This window comes from Monodelphis domestica, chromosome 4, assembly GCF_027887165.1.
Source record: "Monodelphis domestica isolate mMonDom1 chromosome 4, mMonDom1.pri, whole genome shotgun sequence".
NCBI classification, from domain to species: Eukaryota; Metazoa; Chordata; class Mammalia; order Didelphimorphia; family Didelphidae; genus Monodelphis; species Monodelphis domestica.
Window position 1 is genome coordinate 358,224,913 of NC_077230.1, and position 20,809 is coordinate 358,245,721.

The 20,809-nt window shown below is 40.9% G+C and overlaps 1 protein-coding gene across 1 annotated transcript in view; it reads left to right on the forward strand.

The window, feature by feature from the left end:
- LOC100030998 (interferon-induced very large GTPase 1-like) overlaps positions 1 to 19,270 on the forward strand; it is an 81,729-nt gene extending 62,459 nt beyond the window's left edge. The window contains exons 2-3 of the mRNA XM_056826172.1: positions 1,611 to 8,788; positions 19,115 to 19,270. Of these exons, the coding sequence (XP_056682150.1) occupies positions 1,611 to 8,788; positions 19,115 to 19,270 (7,334 nt within the window). The remainder of the gene's footprint in view (positions 1 to 1,610; positions 8,789 to 19,114) is intronic.
- Positions 19,271 to 20,809: the final 1,539 nt, after the last annotated feature.

A 20,809-nucleotide genomic window follows, 5' to 3' on the forward strand; every position in this document is an offset into this window, starting at 1 on the left:
AAAAAATATCTGTTAATTCCTCTTCCTTTTCTATCCCTCCTCCATTAGAAAAGTCATCATTGTGACAAAAAAAAAATGTATATATAAACCTTTGTCTTTGTTCTTTCTTTGGAGGTCAACATACACAAGTCATTCTTTAAATAATATTTCCATTGCTGTATATAATGCTCTCTTGGTTCTACTAATTTCACTCTTCATTATTTGATGTATGACTTTTTAGATTAAAAAAAATTGACCCTTTAATAATTTCTTATGTTGCAAGAATCACAATTATAACACAACTTGTTTAGCCATTCTCCAATTGATGGGCAGTCTTCAATTTCTAGTTCTTTGCCACAAGAAGAGTTTCAAGAAATATTTTAGAAATATAGATTCTTTTCCATTTTCCCTATTTACCTTAGGAAGTAAACCTAATAGTAGTATTGCTAGGTCAAAAGGTATACACAGTTTTACAACTTGTCAAGCATAATTCCATATTGCTCTCCAAAATGTTTGAGTCATTTCATGATAACTCTTTCATATTTAAGGTTTTATGTTTTACTTGAGGCTTGTGTTTGAATGTAATGTCAAATTTTCTATTCAGCTCTGATCTTCTCATGAGGAATTCTTGAAAGTCTCTATTTCAATAAATATCCTTCCCCCTCCAAAGGATTACACTCATTTTACTTGATAGGTTATTTTTAGTTATAATCCTAGCTCCTTTGCCTTCTAAAGTATCATATTCTAAGTTATCTGCTCTTTTAACATGGAAGCTACTAGTGTGATCCCGATTATAACTCTATGATATTTTAACAGTTTCTTTCTGGTAGCTTGCATATTTTCTCTTTGGGTGGGAAGCTCTTGAATTTGCCTATAATATTCCTGTTTTCATTTTGGGATCTTTTCCAGGAGGTGATCAATTTTTTTTTTAACGTCTAATTTAACCCTTTGGATCTAAGATATAACTGCAGTTTTCCTTTATAATTCTTGAAACACGATATGTAGGTTTTTTTTTATCATGGCTTTTAGGTAGCCCAAAAAATCTTAATTTTTTCCTCAATCTATATTTTCAAGTCCATTGTTTTTCCAATGATATATTTCACATTTTTTTCTATTTTTCACATTCATTTGCTTTGTTATATTGATTCTTGATGTCTTTGGGAGTAATCAGCTTCCCCTTGGCCAATTCTAGTTTTTATGGAATTATTTTCTCTACTGAAATTTTGTACCTACTTTTATGATTTGGCATATTTTGCTTTTTAAGGAGTTTTTTCTAGTAAATTTTCATGACTCTTTTTACCATTGGGTCAATTCTATTTATTAAGTGGTAATTTGATGAGGAGAGAGGATTAGGTCACATGATTTATTTGAGCCATTTTATGTTCTTGTCCTCTGTCTATCCTCCACATCTTGCTAGGCTAGAGATGCCACATTTTTAAATCATCAGACATTTCTGCTTACACATATATCATATACATTCAATGATGCTTCTGGGGTAGAAGAACAGAGTGAATATATATCCTGTGGAGTCCCTTCAATATTTTACAACTTTCCCCACATATTTCCCATGGCTCCTTCCTCCCAAAGTAAAGCAACTTTTTGACTAATTAATTTTTTGTACTCTCCTACAGCCATGTCTACACCAAGGGATAATGCTATTGACCCACATCATGAAGACCCTGGAATAAGAGACCTGGAGAAGATGTTGCAAGAAGTGGGCCTGAATCCCCAGTACTGGGTATCTAAGCTGCAGGAAAACTTGGATGTGACCTCTGTCCAAGCCTTACAACACCTAGAACAGAGGGAAGTTCTGACACTGAAATCCCAGTCGAAACATCCATGGGAGAAACGGGCAATAGAAAGACTTCTTCAGCTGTCTAGAACCCAGGGATCATGGGAAATGCAAGAGAAGTCCTGGGTGCAAGTGCAGGAGAGACAAAATCAGGCACAGTCAGCCTTGATAGAACTGAAGGAGATGCAGGTGGAAGGTAAAAGCCGCCAGGAGGAGATTGTGAGGATGAAAGAAGAAGAGCTGAGGCAGGTCATGGAGATCCCACCAGAGTACTGGCCACTTACTAAGAAACCCCTAACAGAGGTTATAGAAAATATGAAGGAACACCTCAGTGTCATGGAAGGCACTCTCTCCAATAGGGAGAATCTTCCTGACAGGGAACTCCTGAAACGAGTTTCAGGTGGCCTAGCCCTGCAGGGAATTTACCAAACTGGACAGCCTGTGGATCTTTTGGAGAGGAGAGAAGAACTGCTCAGCCTCCCAGAGAACATCTTTCTGCTCAGCCCAGAACAGGGGACACGGACGGAAACCAAAGAATTTTCGTCTTCTCATGAGGAGTCTATGTTTACCCAAAGCATGGAGAGATTAGGCTTTACTGTTAGCTTCTTGGCCAAGGGTGGAGGATGGGGATGGAGCCTGGAGTCCAGCACCAATAATACCAAATCTTCTGACTCCAGAGAACTGCATAAGGAACATTCTGAGAACACTTACAGCTGCACCACCAGGTTCAGCTACATCCCACTGGCTTGCTGCCACTTTTCACAAGATCAGCTCTGTCTTAGCAGGTCAGCTGTGCAAGAGTTAAAACAGTTAGAGAAACTTCTGATCCACTCCAATGATTCAGAAACTCACATACTGAGGCAAAGATGTGAGGCATTTTTCCATAGATTTGGCTCTCATGTGAACCAGGGCCCATTGCATTTGGGAGGAATATTCTGGTGGAAAGCTATAACAAAAGGCTTCCAGTCAGAGGAGCTGCATGATGTAAAGCAACAAGCCTCCAAGGCACTCGATGTATATATTGGAGGCAGCTACTCTGGTTTTGGGGTGACAGTTGGAGCTGGAATGAACATATCAAACTCTCAATCTCAAATGACTTCTCACAATACAGATTCCACTAATTTGCAAGGAAGATTCCAATTGTCTGTATACCAAACAGGAGGCCCCCCAGAGGTGGATTCTCTTCCACAATGGAAAGCTGGTCTTGTGGCCAGCAATTGTACCTGGTGTGTCATTGACCGAGGTTATCAGTTAGTGCCTGTCTGGGACATAATTCTGTCTAATCATAGACAGGATTTTCAGGATCCCCTTCAACTAACTCACTGCCTCACAGACACTTACACAGCATTGACTGGCAAACATGCAAGAACCCAGGTTGGAGAGGAATTTCTGAGTGCAATCGATGATGCCATGTCTTTTTTAGAAGAAGTAAAATCTTGGGAAACTACTGAGCCTCAGGAGAAGTTGATGAAACTGATGGATTTCATGCAAAATCTGAGTGAGAAGACCAGGAATTATGACCCTTGGATTAACATCTGTCTCAAAAACCCATCTCTGCAGCAGTTCTTGGTAGACATTTATAACTTTTACAAAGATTTCCCAATTCATGAAGTCAAATTCATTAAATCTCAGCTGCGTAGCCTTCTGTATCCTCATGTCTATCAAGTGAAAGACTTCTCACAGAGTCACTCAATCATGCAATGGATTTTCCATTCAGCAAAGCAGCAACAACATATACAAGTTACAGAATTTGATGATTTCATTCAACTCTTAGAAAAGGAAAAGAATAACCTTCTTGATGTAAATCCTAACTTAGAGTTCTTGGGACAGATGGAAGAAGCTCGAAGAAAGGCCACTTATAAGATCAGTTCATTTCTCAGCTCCTTTCTGAAGACCTTGAAACAGTCAGGAGAGTCAGGCACATATCTCCTGTTACTTTCCATTGCAGTTGGTGCAGGGTACAAGGAGGAAAACCAAACCTTTCATTATCTCCTAGGATGTGAAGAATTAAATTTCCTGTTATGTGAAATGAAAGAAGCCCATGAAAAATACCAGAACCTTAATAAGAAGTGTGGCTCTATGGCTCAGGCATTCCTTCTGTTCACAGGACTCACAGTTACCCCTGGTCCTATTTCTGTGTCTTCAGAAAAAAAGAAGCAACGTTTGGAGCTCATGCAATCTCTCACGGGACTGTCATGGTCCAAAGAAGTGCTTCATGTACTCTCAAAACCCAGGGCAGGTCATGATTGGGAAACTCTGGAGAAAGATTTGAATTTGCTCATCAGTGGAGAATATGAAGTTATATTGAACTGTGTTCAGATGGACCAGGTGAGAAAAGAACTGGAAAGTGTCTCTCAGAGAAAGAAAAAGTTATGTGAACCAGAACCAGTTACCATCAAACAGCATGAAGTGATAAATTCCACCTTTTTAGAGCTAGCCAAGAGGCTTGATCTGGCAAGTTACTATCCAAGGAAGATGGGTCGGGCAGATTTCCATCTGATTTACAAGACTTCTGTGCATGACACTCAGCCAGATAAAGAAATTCAGTTACCATTTTATTTCCTACAGAAGCTATTGATGCTGGATTACAGACTTAGATACTTGGTCTGCAAAATAGAGGGAGACACAATGACTGGTCAGACTGTGACTCTCAGAAACCTTGAGGATGACACTTCAGATCCTTATGATGATTTGTTTAATGATAGTGACATGTCCTCTGATGTCTTGACCACAGATCAGCCCCACATTCACCCAATGGACATCCAGATGATGATTTTTCATTGTGCAGATGACTTCATGAGACAATACATTTCAAACAAACTTTCCATCTGCCAATTTGCTCTCCCTCTTGTGGTGCCCAATCCCTCTAATTCTGTAATAGAATTTCCCCTTTGGTCTTTCAGCCAGATCAAGAGAAACTGGAGACAGATAGAGAAATCAGAGGGAAAAGACAAAGTCATTAATTTTCATAACCAATCTATCTTCCAAGTACCTATCCCCATCGTGTCTTTCATAAGAGTTGTGAATTCTGCTACTTCTTCCAAATCTCAGATCTTGAACTCTCTGCTGAGTAAGCACAAACATGATACTTTTTTCCACCGTCACTGCCGAGGAAGCAGCAAGTCCTGCCTCTTGATGGGAGGTGTGGTAGAAATCTCCTGGTTCTTCCCAGGGGGAAGAGGTGAGGACAGATTTGAAAGCTGTGTTGCTTTCACCAATCTCCATGGAGATGCCAAAGACTATGAGACCCAGCTCAGGTTTCTGCAGGAAATTGCTTCAGTCACGGTGGTCCTTGTTTCTGCTTCTGACAAAAGTGAGAGGACCACAAAAATGGTCCGGGATCTGTGGAAGTCATCCAAACCTTTGGTTTATTTGTTTGATGACAAAGATAAGACTACAAGCAATGATTCTGGCCTGAAAGTGAGAATTGGGATCAGGAATAGAAATGAGGCAGAATTAATAGATCAACTCACAAGTGTCATCAATCGCCTGCTGAAGTCTTCAGGTCCCTTTCTCAGTCTGGAAGACTGTGCAGATGTGGCTCGCCGGTATGGCTTTCTTGTAGACTTGGATAGAGAGGAGTGTCAGGAGGCCAAGGGAAAAGCAGAATCTTTGATGGCCCTCATGAAAGAGATGAAATTGTCTGAAATGAAGGAGACATTATTGCCTCTTCAAGGAGAACTTTGGCACCAGTGGTGTAAGAAGGATAAGGAGCTTTGCCACCTGCGAGAGAAAGGGAACCGTAGCCTTGAACAGCACAAGAGTGAGATTGAGACAGAAAAGCAAATAATAAGACAAACACAGCTAAAGAGGGCATTTCCTCTCAATGACTTAATGCGATCGGTGTTGGAAGTGCTCCAATCTCACTCTGAGAGAGACAACAAAACTCAGTTGTACTTCCTGCAGTGGCTGGATATGTTTATGGACACTCTGACCAAAAGTCACTTGGAAATGCTTTATAAGAGGCACAAGCAGTTGTGGTTGCAGCCATTGGCAGAAAACCAAAAGGGATCCAAGGACATCTCCTTAAAATACCACCAAATGGAACTAGAAACTGTTTCTAAGGAGATCAGGGATTCCTCATTGGGTATTGCTCATATCCTCAGAGAAGTTGGCCAGATCTATGAAGCTTTGGAAGAAGTTTCATCCCAAAGGCATACTGTGTTCTTCTCTCTTCCTCAGATTGCTGCCGACCTGATGGTTTCTGGATATCCCCTTGAGCTGATGGATGGGGATGCTTCCTATGTACCCCTGAAGTGGGTGTCAGCTGTTTTTGACAGATTAATTGAGAAAATTGGAGACAAAAAGCTTTTTGTTCTCTCTGTTCTTGGTCTCCAAAGCACAGGGAAGTCCACTTTGCTGAATGCAATGTTTGGCCTTCAGTTCAATGTCAGTGCAGGGCGATGCACACGAGGAGCCTACATTCAGTTGGTGAAGGTGGAGGAAACCCTGCAGGAAGAGATGGGCTTTGACTTTGTCCTTGTGGTTGACACAGAAGGACTCCGGGCCCCAGAACTTATGAACAAGTCACAGAATCGGGACAATGAGCTGGCAACCTTCGTCATTGGACTTGGAAATCTGACTTTGATCAATATTTTTGGAGAGAATCCTTCAGAAATGCAAGATATTTTGCAAATTGCCGTGCAGGCCTTTCTGAGAATGAAACAAGTAAACATTTCTCCAAGCTGTCTCTTTGTCCATCAGAATGTGGGGGAAATGACTGCCAAAGATCAGAACATGGAAGGGAGAAGAAGACTGCAGGAGAGACTGGATGAAATGGCAGTCACTGCTGCAGAACAGGAACAATGCACCGATATTACTTGCTTCAGTGATGTCATTTGGTTTGATGTAAACACCCAGGTCCACTATTTTGCTCATCTATGGGAAGGGGATCCTCCAATGGCTGCTCCCAACCCCACTTATAGTCACAACATCCAAGATCTTAAAAAAGGAGTTCTCTTGGCTGCCAAAGAAGAATCCAAGGGCAGCATCCTGAAGATATCTGAGGTAAAAGTTCGGATCCAGGATTTGTGGAAAGCTTTGGTGAATGAAAACTTCATCTTTAGCTTTAAGAATACCAGGGAAATCATGGCCATAAGCAAACTTGAGGCAATGTATAACAACTGGTCTTGGCAGCTAAGAAGTCATTTATTAGTGTTGGAAAACCAGTTGGTCAATCAGATTCAAAATGGAGAGATCCTGGATCTCACCAGAAGTTCTATTGAGGCAAATGTTGCAGAAAAATATGAAGCAATCAGGCAAGAACTTCAAAGATATTTTGATGAAGACCAAGACAATGAAATCCTGATTCAGTGGAAGGGAAATTTTGAGAATAAATTTAGAAATCTTAAGGAGGCACTTGTTTCAGAAATTACCAGAAAGTCCATTGATTTTCTTAGTTCAAGGACAAGTCAAGATAAACTGGATAAAAAGAAATCAGAATATGAAAAACAGCTATTGTTGAGAAGTAGAGATGTGGCTTTATTAGTAATGGGTAAGGAATTAGATGAGGATGAATTGAGAGAAAAGTTCAATCAACTTTGGACAATGTGGGTCTGTGAAGTGTCCTCAAGTTCCTCTACTGCTGAAAACCTCAATATTGATGTGGATTTGGAGAATGTCTTTCTAGATCATTTTAAACAGGAGCACAATGTCAGAAGCAAACTTCAAGCTTGTTCCAGAAAGAAAACATTTTCCATTGAGTATGAAAAACATGTGAAAATGAAGAAAAAATATCACCTTTACACACCTTCCATAGCAGACAGTGATAAAGTGATCATAAATCAAACTACCCAAGACATCATATCTCTGGTCAAGGAAACTATTGAATCTAATTCAAAAATGGGAAGAGATTATAACAAAAGTTATTTCCATGAAATACTGCGATTGATAGATAAGGAAACTGATTCTGCATCCAATAAATCTCGGTACACATATACAAGTGAATATAAAATGGATTTGTCCTTATATTTGTGTCAAAGAGCAGCAGCTATTTTTTGGGATATGCACAAAGCATTCAAGAGAGCTCATGATCCTGTCACATATCTAGAAAGCAAGAGAGAGGATTTCTTCATGAGCTTTAAGATTTCCTGCCAGGGGGCAACCTCCATCACAACATTTGCTGATTTTCTGGGGAACAAGCTCACTGCTTCCCTTCCAATAGCCATCTGGAAAAAGGCAGCCCTTGACCTTGCTGGGGAGATTAGGGCTAACTGTCCTGCCTTCAATGGAAACCGATCCAACCTGGAAAAACATATTCTCATCTCTCTGGCTAAGGAAGAAAACTTTGTGCATTATTGGCAATATATCCATCAACCAGAAGGGTTTTTCAAAAATTACATTAAGAAAGAGATTGAAGCATACTGTGGAAATAGAGGAACTGACAAATTGAATGATGTTTTAAGTTACAATTTGAACTATTTTAAGAACATCATCTTCTCTGCTATTCAGGAGTCAACTCTGGCAGCTAAAGATCAAAACAATTCTGCTTGTGTGTGGCTGGACACATTGTGTAATAAGTTGGGGTGTTATTTGACCTTTCCAAGAGGTGACTTAAGAAGCATTGAACACCAGAAGATAACTGACATAGATTTCCTCAGAGAAGCCATGAATGAACGCCTGGATAGTGCAATCCAAAAGGTAGGAGAGGCATGTGAGGTTGTATTTATAGAGAGAGTTGTGCCCGAGATTCAAGTTATACTCTCTGAGCAGCTCAGTGGCTGCTGGAAGCAATGTCCCTTTTGCAAGGCAATCTGTACAAATACAGTCAAAGATCACAGTGAGGACCACAGTGTCCCTTTCCATCGTTTGCGTGCTGTCAATGGTGGACATTGGCACAATACTGATGAGTTTTCACTTGGTTTCTGTACTAGCTATGTAGCAAGTGATGTTTCATTTTATCGTTCTCGTGATGAAGATAAGACTTTCCCATATAAGACTTATCGTCAGGCAGGTGGTGAATATGCCACATGGAGCATCACTCCAGACACATCCGCCCAGCCATACTGGAAATGGTTTGTGTGTCACTTTAGGACACAATTAGAAGAGCATTACAAGTTCAGATTCAAGGGAGGAGGTCAGATTCCTGATTCATGGACTAGAATCACCAAGCAAGATGTGCTGAATGATCTGAATAAATAATAATTCTCACTGACACCCAGGAACCTGAATGTAGAGCATTTTGAGAAATTGTTCTCACAGAAATAATATTTCCAAATATGAATATAGGAGACAGCACAATCAGACATAAACTATAATGTAGTTATCATCACAACTTGATAACAATGATTAAAAAAATAAAATAACATTAAATGAGATAGAAGAACAACAGAGAACCAACCTATTGCCATTCATACCTTTGCAACCTAACCCTGAATTACTACTATCACCTTTTTATCTACTTATGTGCTACTGAATAGAACTGGAGACTATCATGGAACTACTGAGTGAATCCACTAGAAATTCATTTTACATAATTTCAACTGTTTATTATAGTAAGTCAGTCCTATTTCTCTTCCCAGTAGATTTATTATCCCGCTCTATAGTGACTAGTCTAGAAATTTTTTCCTGTGCTCAAACCTCCTACCAAATTCCTCCCTATACTTTTCAGCTGAGGATGTTGTCTCATAGTTTCTTGAAAAAATAAATAGAGACCATTTGCAAAGACCATCCTCTTGTTCACGCCTCTCCATCTCATATCCTTCTATAATCATTTCCTATTGTCCCCTTCACTCCACTCTTGGATAGTGATATAGCCCTTCTGTTTGCCAAGGGCAATCATCTACGTTTACTTTTGATCCCCTCTCCTCCTGACTTCTCCAGCAGATCCCTCCTTCTTACTCCTCCTGCCTTTCCTACTTCCTCTCCTTTCCTGCCACAGTACTTATGTCCCTCCTCCCCTCCCTCTTCCTTTCTATAAATCTTTCTTTGTCTCTCTTTCTCAATCTTTGTCTTTGTCTCTTTGTCTCCAGTAGATAATGACAGAATGGAATGAGGAATAGGAAGATACAATTATACTTCACAGTTAAAATATGACTAGTGACTTAGGAGAAAGCACTTTTAGTTCAATGATGAGGTTAGAAGGTAAATTCAGTAGGGCTAGGAAGAGAGTGAGAGCAGAGGACATAGAGGCAACTTTTTCAATTTTAGCAGAGGAGAAGAGATATATAGCATGATATCTGGTCAATATTGTAGGATCTACTAAAGGTTTTTTTTTTTTAAAAGAAGGGTGAGACTTAAGTATGTTTGTAGGCATCAGATGAGATGTGATATTTTTGCTTTTTCCTTGTATTTTCAGTGCCCATTAATTAATCCTGTATAGGTTGAGTGGAGTCGTCTATGAGGGGATTCATGTGATCTAAGGAGGAGTTTGTATTTTATCCTAAAGTTAACATAGAGCAGTTGGAGCATTTAGGGTTATCCTCTCAGAGTTCATGAGAGAAAAGGAAAGCTACAGACAATATTTATACAATAACAGCTATGAAAAAGATCTTGAGATTTTACTTGACTACAACCTTATTAAGTAAATAATATCCAGAAGTTAGTGTTATTCTTGGCTTCACTTAGGAAAGCACAATATGCAAAACAAAGGAGATGATAACCTTCCTCGCTTTATTGCATCAGTTCACATCTGTGCTATCATGTTCATTTTTGAGCACCCAACTTTATGATGTCAGTCAGTCAATAACTATTGCAGTGCTTGTGTATACATATATATGTATATATATCAGGCACCACACTTAGCACTGGGGTTGCAAAGAAAGGCAAAAAGATAGTCCTTGTCCTTGTGGAGTTCACAATCTAATGGGAAAAGACAGAACATAAGAAGAAGCTGACAAAAAGAGAATGGGCTACCCTATATGGGGGCACAATGAAGTCCAGATGAATGTAGAGGTTGAGAAATGAATTGATCAATAGGTTATGAACTGTCCTTAACGGGAAGATCTGGAAGAGAATTTTCTTCTCTAATCAGACAGAGAGGGCCTCTAGGGCCAGGTGTCACTGAGTAGGTATGAGTTCTAGGGTTAATATAATCTTCTAGGAAGATGAGTTTTATATGGGACGTGGTGGAGACCAATGGAGAGTAGTCCCCAAGAGCAATATGAAAAATGTGCTTTGAAAGGCTACATTGAACACAGAAGAAGAGAACCATGATGTTGAAGTGTTTTGAGATACATAAGAATGGTTGAAGGAACAGAGGGTATTTATAGTCTTTGGATTGAAGTGGTAAGCTTTCAGGATTTAAAAGTGTATATGTGGAAAAGGTATAACATATATTCTGCTTGGTCTAAGAGGTAAGAAACAGGGACAATAGTTGGAAATTGCTGAAAGTCTAATTTAGGCTTGTTGTAAAAAACAATTAGGAAAATTAGAATTAATTGCAAGTGGAATAGGCTTCCTTAAATAATTGTGAGTAGTTGTGAGTAAAGAACTTGAGTTGGAGGCTGGATGATGTTGCTAGGAAATCACTTAATTTTGTAATAATTAAAGAAAATTGTTGAGGATTGAGGGGACAGGGTATAGGGAAGGTTTTGTACCAGGGAATGGATGAATTGAAGGGAGAGAGGGAATATGGGTGCTGGTGAGGTAAAAGGAGAGAGATACCCCTGCTGAGAGCCTATCTTTGAAAATTGTGGTTCCCCAGAGATGGGCCAGCTATGATAGCCTGAGGGGATGTCTTCTCTATGGACTGATGTTGAAGATAACCCAGAGCCAGTAAGCATGGACCACCCTGAAGGACAAGTCTCTCTCTTGCCCAGTAGGTGTCCTATAAGGACCGAGGACCGTCTATGGTTAAATGGCTGTCTTTAGGTTCAGTACCCTTTATGTCCCCTTGAAATGACAGTCCTCTTATCTGACTGCAGTTTATTTAAATAAAGATGAATTTAAACAAAAAGTTTGTATTTGGGAGGTATCAGGGAAGAGGGAATCAGGATTTCCCTATACTTTTCCCCAGATGGGGTTTGAGTCACCCTCAGCTTTTGAGCTAAGGACAGGCCTTGCAGGCTAGTGGAAGGTTTCTTTAATTCCTAATAAATTCCTTTTATTCTTAATAAATTCCTAAACTAATCTATGCTAGCTTCCTTAACTTCAAAGTCTTTATCAATAAACAGCAAGAGGAAGAAAAGGTTCTGACTTTCAGCGCTAGTTGGGCCTGTGTCTTTGGGTTGATACCCCACAAGACCAACCTTACAATTCAAACTGCTCCCCTTACATACTTTTGTTCAGTGACAGGATCACAGGAATCCAGGTAAAGCTCACAGTTGGGAAAATCCAGGAATAGAGATACTTCAATTCGGAGACAGGGAGAGAGTGCTCCTTACAGTCGGAGGGCCAGGAAAGAGGGCCAGTCACTAGACCAACTGTCAATCTTAGTTCCCCTCCCCCCCAACTGTCATTCTTGTCCATATCTTCTCTCTCACTTTCCAACTGCTGTTTGTTCCACCTGAGTGGCAGAAAGTCCAAAACTTGCTTCACTTTTCCTTTGCACAATTCCATGCCTCTCAGCTACAGTTGAGTGGAGAAAGGGAAAGAATCTTCGCTCTATTTTCTATTCCTGTTCCCTCCATATACTTGGATTGCAAGCTCCACATCCATCCTTTTACTTGGGTGGAATTTCCCTTCTAGTCCTGGGCAAAATATTCTAGGTGTCCATTTATGCTCTGTGGGAGAGTAGAATGCCCTGGGGGGATTTCTCAGAAATGGGGGGTAGGATATACTACATCAAGGATGACCTGTAAGAAACCCAGATCATGGAGTCTCTCCTGTCCATAACCTGTAATCCCTATTACTTACATCAAGAATGACCCCTGTAAATCTTACCCCCACTCTGTAAGTTTTTTTGCTTTTAAAAATCTTTCAGAGTTGATGGTCAGACATCTCAGATTCAACTGGAGATTTTGTAGATCTCTGACATGTTTGCCTTGTTCACCAAATAAAGTTAGATTTTGTTCCGAGAATACTTCGCCCAGTTTTTTTCTTTCAAGTTCTATTTTCTAGATTTCACTGTTGCAACTATTCATCATTTCATAATGAAGGAACTAGCAACAGCAAGAGGTATTTGAAGATACTTGGGCTCATGTGACCAACAAGGTGGGAGTATTGAATTTTCTCTGATTTCTTGATTTCTCATACCTCTTTGAAATAGAAAATACATGCTAAAAGTAAAGCAATATGAGCTGTTTCCATGGTCTACTACAGTGATGGCAAATCTTTTAGAGACCATGGGCCCCTGCCACCCCTAGAGACCAGGTATGGTACCCCACCCTCAGAGACCCCATGGTACATGCTAGGGTGAGGGGGCCACCCCTCTGCCTTACTCCAGACAGGGGAGGAAGCTATCCCATTGGGTTGCTGGGCAGAGTGATTGTGAAGTGAAAAAAATTGTCCTCAGGTACAGTGAAGAGGGGGAAGGGAGCAGCTTCCCTGGGTGCCTCTGCCTTTCTAGTAATGAACTCTGGTTGGGGATGGCTTGCACGCTCATAGAGAATGCTCTGCCTTTCCTTTTTGGCATGTGTGCCCTGGGTTTGCTACCATGGATCTAGTATACCTGGAAGTCTAAAGGAAAAAAAAATGTACTGACTCCTACTTTGAAATCACTTAGCCCCCCCTTCACCTTTTGCTCATCATGCTACCAGCAAAAAGGTTGAACTAGCTGATCTAAGGACAGAGCTCCTGGTCTTATAACAAAATTCAACCCCATCCTGATCCTTCTTTCCTTTTTTCAGTATGGTGGAAATCTAGCTCTAAGCTGTGAAACTTTACTGCAGCCTCAGGAACTAGCAAAGAGGCAACATTTTATTCTATAAAATATTTCTTTTAGAGAGCAGAGGAACAGAGTGATGGGATTAGTACATGTGTCAGGGCAAAATTCTGCAAATCTTTTGCTGGTATATGCAGTTCCATTATCAGTTTTAATTTGTTTAGGAATGCCCAAATGTGCAAATGATTCTAAAAGATGTGCAATAACATGACATGCTTTTCTCCATTTTGAGCTGTAGCCCATATAACATGAGAAAAGGTGTCCACAATGACGTATATATTTTAGTCTTCCAAAAGGAGAATGTTAAGTCACATCCATTTGCCATAGCTGATTGGCTTTTAAACCTTATGGATTTACTCCTGCTGGAGGGGGTTGGAAGAGAAAGGTGCACAAGAACTGCATTGCTGAATTTCTTTTGCCTGTTTTTTGGTTATATCAAATTGAGATTTAAGAGATTTGGCATTTTCATATAATAGAGAGTTCAAATTAACTGCTTTCTGAAAGGCAGAGGCTACTAAAGCATCCACTTTTGAATTTCCCTCAGACAGAGGTCCAGGGAGATATGTATGTGAATGAATGTGTATTATAAAAATTTTGTTTTGTTTTTTCAGATCATGGTTTTTGTGGTATGAAATAAAAGGAATAACTTCATCATGGACAGGTTTAATTTTTGCTGTTTCTAAGGAGTTAACTAAATTCACAACATACAGTGAATCACATATGGTGCTGCAAGGTTCTGTGACATCCTTAAGGACATTCCTGACTGCTGCCAATTCAGCCTTTTGTGGGGAACTATATTGTGTGTGCGTTAACATGACATGATTGTTTATAACTGCTCCTGCTTTACCATTTCTTGATGCATCAGTGAAGACATTTACAGTATTAATAATTGGATGCATAGATGTTATTTTTGGAAAAATAATAGGAGTTAATTTTACAATTTGTAATATTTTATTACTAGGAATATGATTATCAATCAATCGCAAGAGCAATTTGCCATGGTAGTGACTGTGCAAATAAATTTTGAATCTGGTTTTGTGTGATAGGGAGATGGATGGCATCAGGATCACAACCAATTAGTTGTTGGGATCTTTTTCTGATTTGAGTGATTACCAATACCATGAGTTTTAAATAACTTGTGAGTGATTTAGTTTCTTGATTAGCTAAATGTATCCATTCAATTATATGGTCCCCTTGATGTAATGCACCCTTGGGTGTGTACCTAGTACTTATGACTGATGCTACTAAAGGTAGAGAAGGATCAATCCTGTATAATATAGCTGCTGATAAAGCTGCTTCCACTTTTGTAATTCAACCTCAGCTTTGGGTGAAAGTACCCTGGGTGAGGACAGTGAAGGGTCTCCTCTTAGAGTGACAAATAAGTTTTCCAATTGCCCTGTTGTAATTTTCAGAAAAGGCCTAAGCCAATTAACATCACCCATTAAATTTTGAAAATCATTTAAAGTTTTTAAACAATCCCAATGAATCTCTATTTTTTGCGGTCTAATCTCCTGCTCATAAACAATTGTGCCTAGATATTTATAGCTCTAATTTGAATCTTTTCAGGGGATATTACTAGCTGAGCTTTAGTTAAAGCTGTCTTGGTGTCCCCTAGCATGTCCTGAACTATGTTATTAGATGGTGCTGCTAGCATTATATCATCTAAATCTTGGCAGATATATTGCCGTTCATACTTTTTCCTCACTTCTTCGAGTTCTTGGGCAACACATTTTTGACACAAGGTGGTGCTATTTTTCATTTCCTGAGGCAGTATGAACCATTAGTATCTTTTAAAAGGTATGTTAAAATTAATGGAGGGAACTGAAAAAGCAAATCTATGGCAGTCCTGCGGTGATAGAGGAATGTGGAAAAAACAATTTTATAAATCAATCACTAAAAGAGTCCAATTCATGGGAATGGGGCTAGGGGAGGAAATGCCTGGTTAGTGTGTTCCCATATCAAGCATTTGTTCATTTCCCTTTCTTAAATCATGAGCCAGTCTCCATTTACCTGAGTTTTTAGGGACAAGGAAAATAGGTACATTCCATGTGCTATTGGACTCTTTGATGTGCCCGAAGCTTAGTTGTTCTTGTATTAATTTATTTAAATGTAGCAGTTTTTCTCTAGAAATAGGCCATTGATTGATCCATACAGGCATAGAATTAATCCAAGTTATTGGATCAGCAAATTTAGTTGTGGAGTTCATAACAGATCCAAAAACTGTTGAATGTGCCGGATTGGATGTGACATGGGCACTGTACCCCCAGAAACCCAGGTGAACTATTATCAGGGAAACTCCTTTGCCCTTGCATCCTTGTGACTCTTAACCTAGAAACACCCAATGACCCCACCCAGGGTCCTGAGATGTTTACCCTCTTTTGTCCTCTAGATTTAAGGTGGACAAAGAAATGAATCTTTATGCCTCCAGGCAGACCCCAGTCAGGTGACCACCTCACCCCACCAAATGCCTGAGGGACTAACACTCACTCTGGTCTTGTCCACACCAGGACCTAGCATCTAAAGAGTATATAAACCCCAGAACTGATGTCATCTGGGGGACAGCCTCTCCATCCATGCTGTCCTCCCAGGGAACTGCTCCCCACCTTGCTGTTCTACCTTGCTATCTTCTTGGCCACTCTCAACATTACTTTCTAAATTAATAAATCTCTTTTTGTTTTTAAGCTAAGTTTTGGAGTCTTGCATGCTTGCAAAAGGTATCCTTCCCGAACCCAAAAGGGTATCCTTCCATGCCCATAATAGGATGTGGTTAGAGTTATATTCATTTCAGCCATGACTTCTCTGCCCTAAAGAGAATGCGGGCTGTCTAGGATATAAGGCTGAAATATTCCGTTGTGTCCTTCGTCATCAGACCAAGATAAATCTCTGCCAAATTGTAGAATATTTTGGGTATCCCAATACCAATTAACTGCTGCTGAGGTGTGATTGCTGCCCAAGATACCGGCCAATCTCTTGTAGAGATTACTGATATGTCAGCTCCAGAATCTAGAATACCTGTCATAATTTTATCTTCTACATAAAGGGACATGATTAATCTGTCCTTAGTAATTTTTTGTGTCCAATATAAATTTGGGGTGTGTGATTCAGAGTGTTCTATTTCCTCAGTGTTTGTTTCAAGGAGAGGAGTCTTAACTAGAAAAAGCAATGTGGCTATCTCCATTCTTTTTGTGATGTTAAATGAGCAAACAGCTCTTGCTAAGATATTTACTCTTTCTCCTTTTTATTTATCAGTTACTTGGGGCAGGACTTCTAGTCCTTGTGCAAGTAGATTGTATTTACCTAACAGTAAACCTTAAACCTATGGATTATTTTATTTTATTTTAATTTTAAAAAATTTTTATTTTTAATTTCAAACATTGGTCCTTGGTTACAAAAATCATTTTATTTCCCTCCCTCCCCTCTCCCACCCCTCCTATAGTTGATGCGCAGTTTGACTGGGTATCGCATGTGTTCTTGATCAGAACCATGTTGTTGGTATTTGCAATAGGATGTTCATTTGGAGTCTATTTCCCCATTCATATTCCCTTTGACCCATGTCATTAAGCAGTAGTTTTTCTTCAGTGTTTTTACTCCCTCAGTTTTTCCTCTGGTTGTGGATAGTGTTTTTTTCTCCTGTTCCCCTCTGGGTTGATCAGGGTCTTTGCATTACCACCAATGGAGGAGTCCATTACATTCGATTGTGCCACAGTGTATCAGTCTCTATGTACAATGTTCTCCTGGTTCTGCCCTTCTCATTCTGCATCAATTCCTGGAGGTTGTTTCAGTCCCCATGGAATTCCTCCACTTTATTATTCCTTTTAGCACAATAGTATTCTGAAGTGGGACACTTCACAAATGAGTTCAAACACCTAGAATATTGATTATTGGAACCATAATTTATTAATAAAAGAGAGAAATAAAGAATCTACCAGCTGGGGCAGAGTTCCCTAATGGAAAACTGCATTGGTTTGACATTAAAGACCAGATTATATACATTGCAGAATTCTTATCTAACAAACAAATCTTAACACAGGAATGTGGGGTCTGAGATGGGGGGACAATTCTTAAATTTATGATGGGGCTGTTAACCAAGGAGTGTTTATCTTCACTTAGTCAAATGTTAGTTCACTGGCCCTTTGCTATTTCTAAAATTCCTCTTTTGTCTCTTGCCACCCAAACTAAGCAGAAAGCATTTTGTTATCTGCCCCAAACATCTTGTCCTTCTGGAGGGAAGGAAAAACCAGGTCTGTCCCCTAAAAATGTGGACAGGGGTAATTTTTCCATCTTTGGTCTTTCTGGGGCTACTTTATTCCCTCCTTTTTCTGTGTGTGTGTGGGAAGTCAAACCCTTGACTCATCAGACATAGGAGAATAATGTGATATTAAGGCCAAAAGCTTAATATCCTGAAGATTCTGATGGATATAGGTCATAAAATGGTTGATCAGGCAGGGTCCTATCAAGAGGCCCACTATTACTAATATGAGTGGTCCTGCCACGGCCATGATCAAAGTAGTTAGCCACGGAGACCAAGAGAAAAGATTGGAGTACCAGTTGCTGGATTGAGCATTAGCCTGGGTCTTCTCTTGGATCCTTCCCCTGAGCAAGGCCAGAGATTCCTGTATAATCCCAGAATGATTAGCATAAAAACAACAGGATTCTCCCAATGCCACACAGAGCCCCCCTGCTAAAAGAAAAGGAGGTTGAGTCCCCGTTTATTTTGGAGAACCATTTCTGCCAGCGAGGACAGTGACTTTTCCAGGAAATTAACAGACATTTCCAATTCACTAAGGTCTAAAAAGATAGCTGTGAGCATAGTGAGATGGGATCGTTCTCTGTGAGGGCACTTTATGGCAGTCTCAAACGGTTGCCCAGGTGCAGAGACAGTGGGGGTGGGTTCCCGGCCCCAATCCCACATGGACCTCTCAGTTCTGGCCAACTGGTGAGGGTTTCATTTTGTCAGCTCTTTGCCACTGTAAATTCTCTCCCTGGGTCCTGGCCTCCCACATCCAGCCTAAGTCCCATCCTTTATCCTCTGGATTTTTAATAGTCAGGGAAAGAGGATTCCTGAAATTGAGGGGGACATCCCAGGTCCTGCTTTGCTCCCTTTGTAGTATGATATCTGGGTCCTCCTGCTGCCACGGGGCAACAGTTCCACATCCCCAGGTTGCACAATAGAATTCTCCCCCTTTTTTTGCATGATGGTGGCCCTGTAGTGATGGGCAAGCATAGACAGGGGCTTCTGATACATACAGAGTACCCGAGGGAATTGCCCATGAAAGAGTTTGTGAGGGATCTGTCCATTCACTGCCAAATAAATCACACAAATCAAAAAGGATTTTGGGGGTTTTCTCCTCTCGGGTTGGTCTGTCACTAATTAATTCTTCCCCATCCCTTGTCCTACTGATGACCCATCGGTATTAAATTACCTGGAAGGGTAGACTAATTTCCAAAAATCCCCAAAGTACAAGTCCAAGCATAGCTCCACCCCATCCTCCCTTTCCCATAGTGTTCATTGTCTATGAATCTTGATCTTTTGGTGACCTTCCACTGCTCTGCTCCTTGTGCTGCTGCTTTTGGTTTAACAGGTTTCAATTGAGACATGTGGATCCAGCGTTTCTTTCCTGCCACCTTTACAGCTCTGGGGGTGTCCAGTATTATCACGCAAGGTCCAGTCCACCGTGGCTCGAGAGCCCCTGCAGGAATCTTCCAAACCCACACAAGATCTCCTGGCTCACTTGTAAAAGGGGGCAGGTCACATTCGGGAGGTGAGGGATGGGCGGCCCAGACAGTTTGAGTGATAGTTTTCCTAAGCTTATCCAAAGCCTTCAGGGAAGAGAACAGATATTGGTTATCACATTCAGTCAAATTTTCTAGTCCCAATTTAGGAAGGAGGGGAGGTGGGCTATCGAACAGAATTTCAAATGGGGTAATACCTTGTACATTGGGGTGCACCGGGCCCTCAGGAGAGCAAAGGGGGAGGAGGCTTACCCAGTTCTCAACAGACTCTAGGACCAATTTTGTCAGGGTCTCCTTCCAATTGCTGAGTCACCCTGGCTACCAAAGCAGGCCCATTATCTGACCCTATTCCCAGTGGGAGTCCAAACCTAGGAATGCTCTCTGACATTAATTTCTTAACTACCACTGAGGCAGTTTCATGTTTTGTTGGATATGCTTCTACCCAACCTGAAAAGGTGTCTACCAGGACTAAAAGGCACCTGTACCCATATATCCCTGGCTTGATTTCTGTAAAGTCTACCTCCCACTGTCTCCTGGCTCCAGCCCTCTTCACCGGGTGCTTCTGGTTCCTTCAGCCCCCCCTTTTGATTAACCCTCACACATGTTTCACATCTCTAAGTCATGTCTTTGCAGATTCGGTACATATTATGAAAGACAAAGTCTCTGTCCAGCATATCACTCAGTTTTGTGCCTCTCCTATGTGTGGTGTCCTGTATTCTCTTTGCTAGCTGTCTCCCCACTCTTTCTAGTAAGTGAGTCCTGCCATCTGGTAGGCCCAGCCATCCATAGGGGAACCACACAGCCTCCAGGAGGGCCAGAATCTCAGGCCCCAACTGGTTCAGTGCCCCCTGCCGTCCTATCCGTTCCCCTCTCCAAATATCTAAGGGAAAAGGGTGAAGGTCCAAGTTTTCTGTAGCTTCTTCAGAGCTGAGAATGGGTGTAGAGCTGTCCCAGCCTATTGTCAGGAGAGAGGGATTGGCTATAGGCAATGTCCAGGGCTGCAAACTGGAATGGTTGCCGAGTTTACAAATGCCTACGAACACATATCTCACAGGGGAGTAGCCAAAACTTGAACAGGGAGGGGAAGGCCGCAGACACAGGGTCTCTAGCGGTGTGTCCTCAGTGAATGCCTGGGTCCCAGGTTGGTGAAGACCTGCTTGGAGATCCAAAGGGTGTCCAGCCACTGCTTCCCCCAATGGGCAGACAGGTCACAAGGGGGAGAGCCAGCCCCTAAGACAGAAGTGCAGAAATCAGGACTGGGGAAAATACCAGAACACCAGACAGAAACAGAACATTAGTACAATAGCAATTAACATTGCACATTTGCATTTGGGTGTCTTAGCCAACAGACTTCATCTTCAGAAATCATCTTCTGACAGGAATAGATCCCCCCTGAAAATTGGATTCCTGAGTTGTTTGCAGAGCTGGTATGTGATGTCTCTGTTAAAGAATATCCCTTTGCAAAGTACACATTAACTATAAACATCTATAAACACTTGAGTAACAATATCTTACAGATGTACTCCTTTACCCCAGATTCTGGG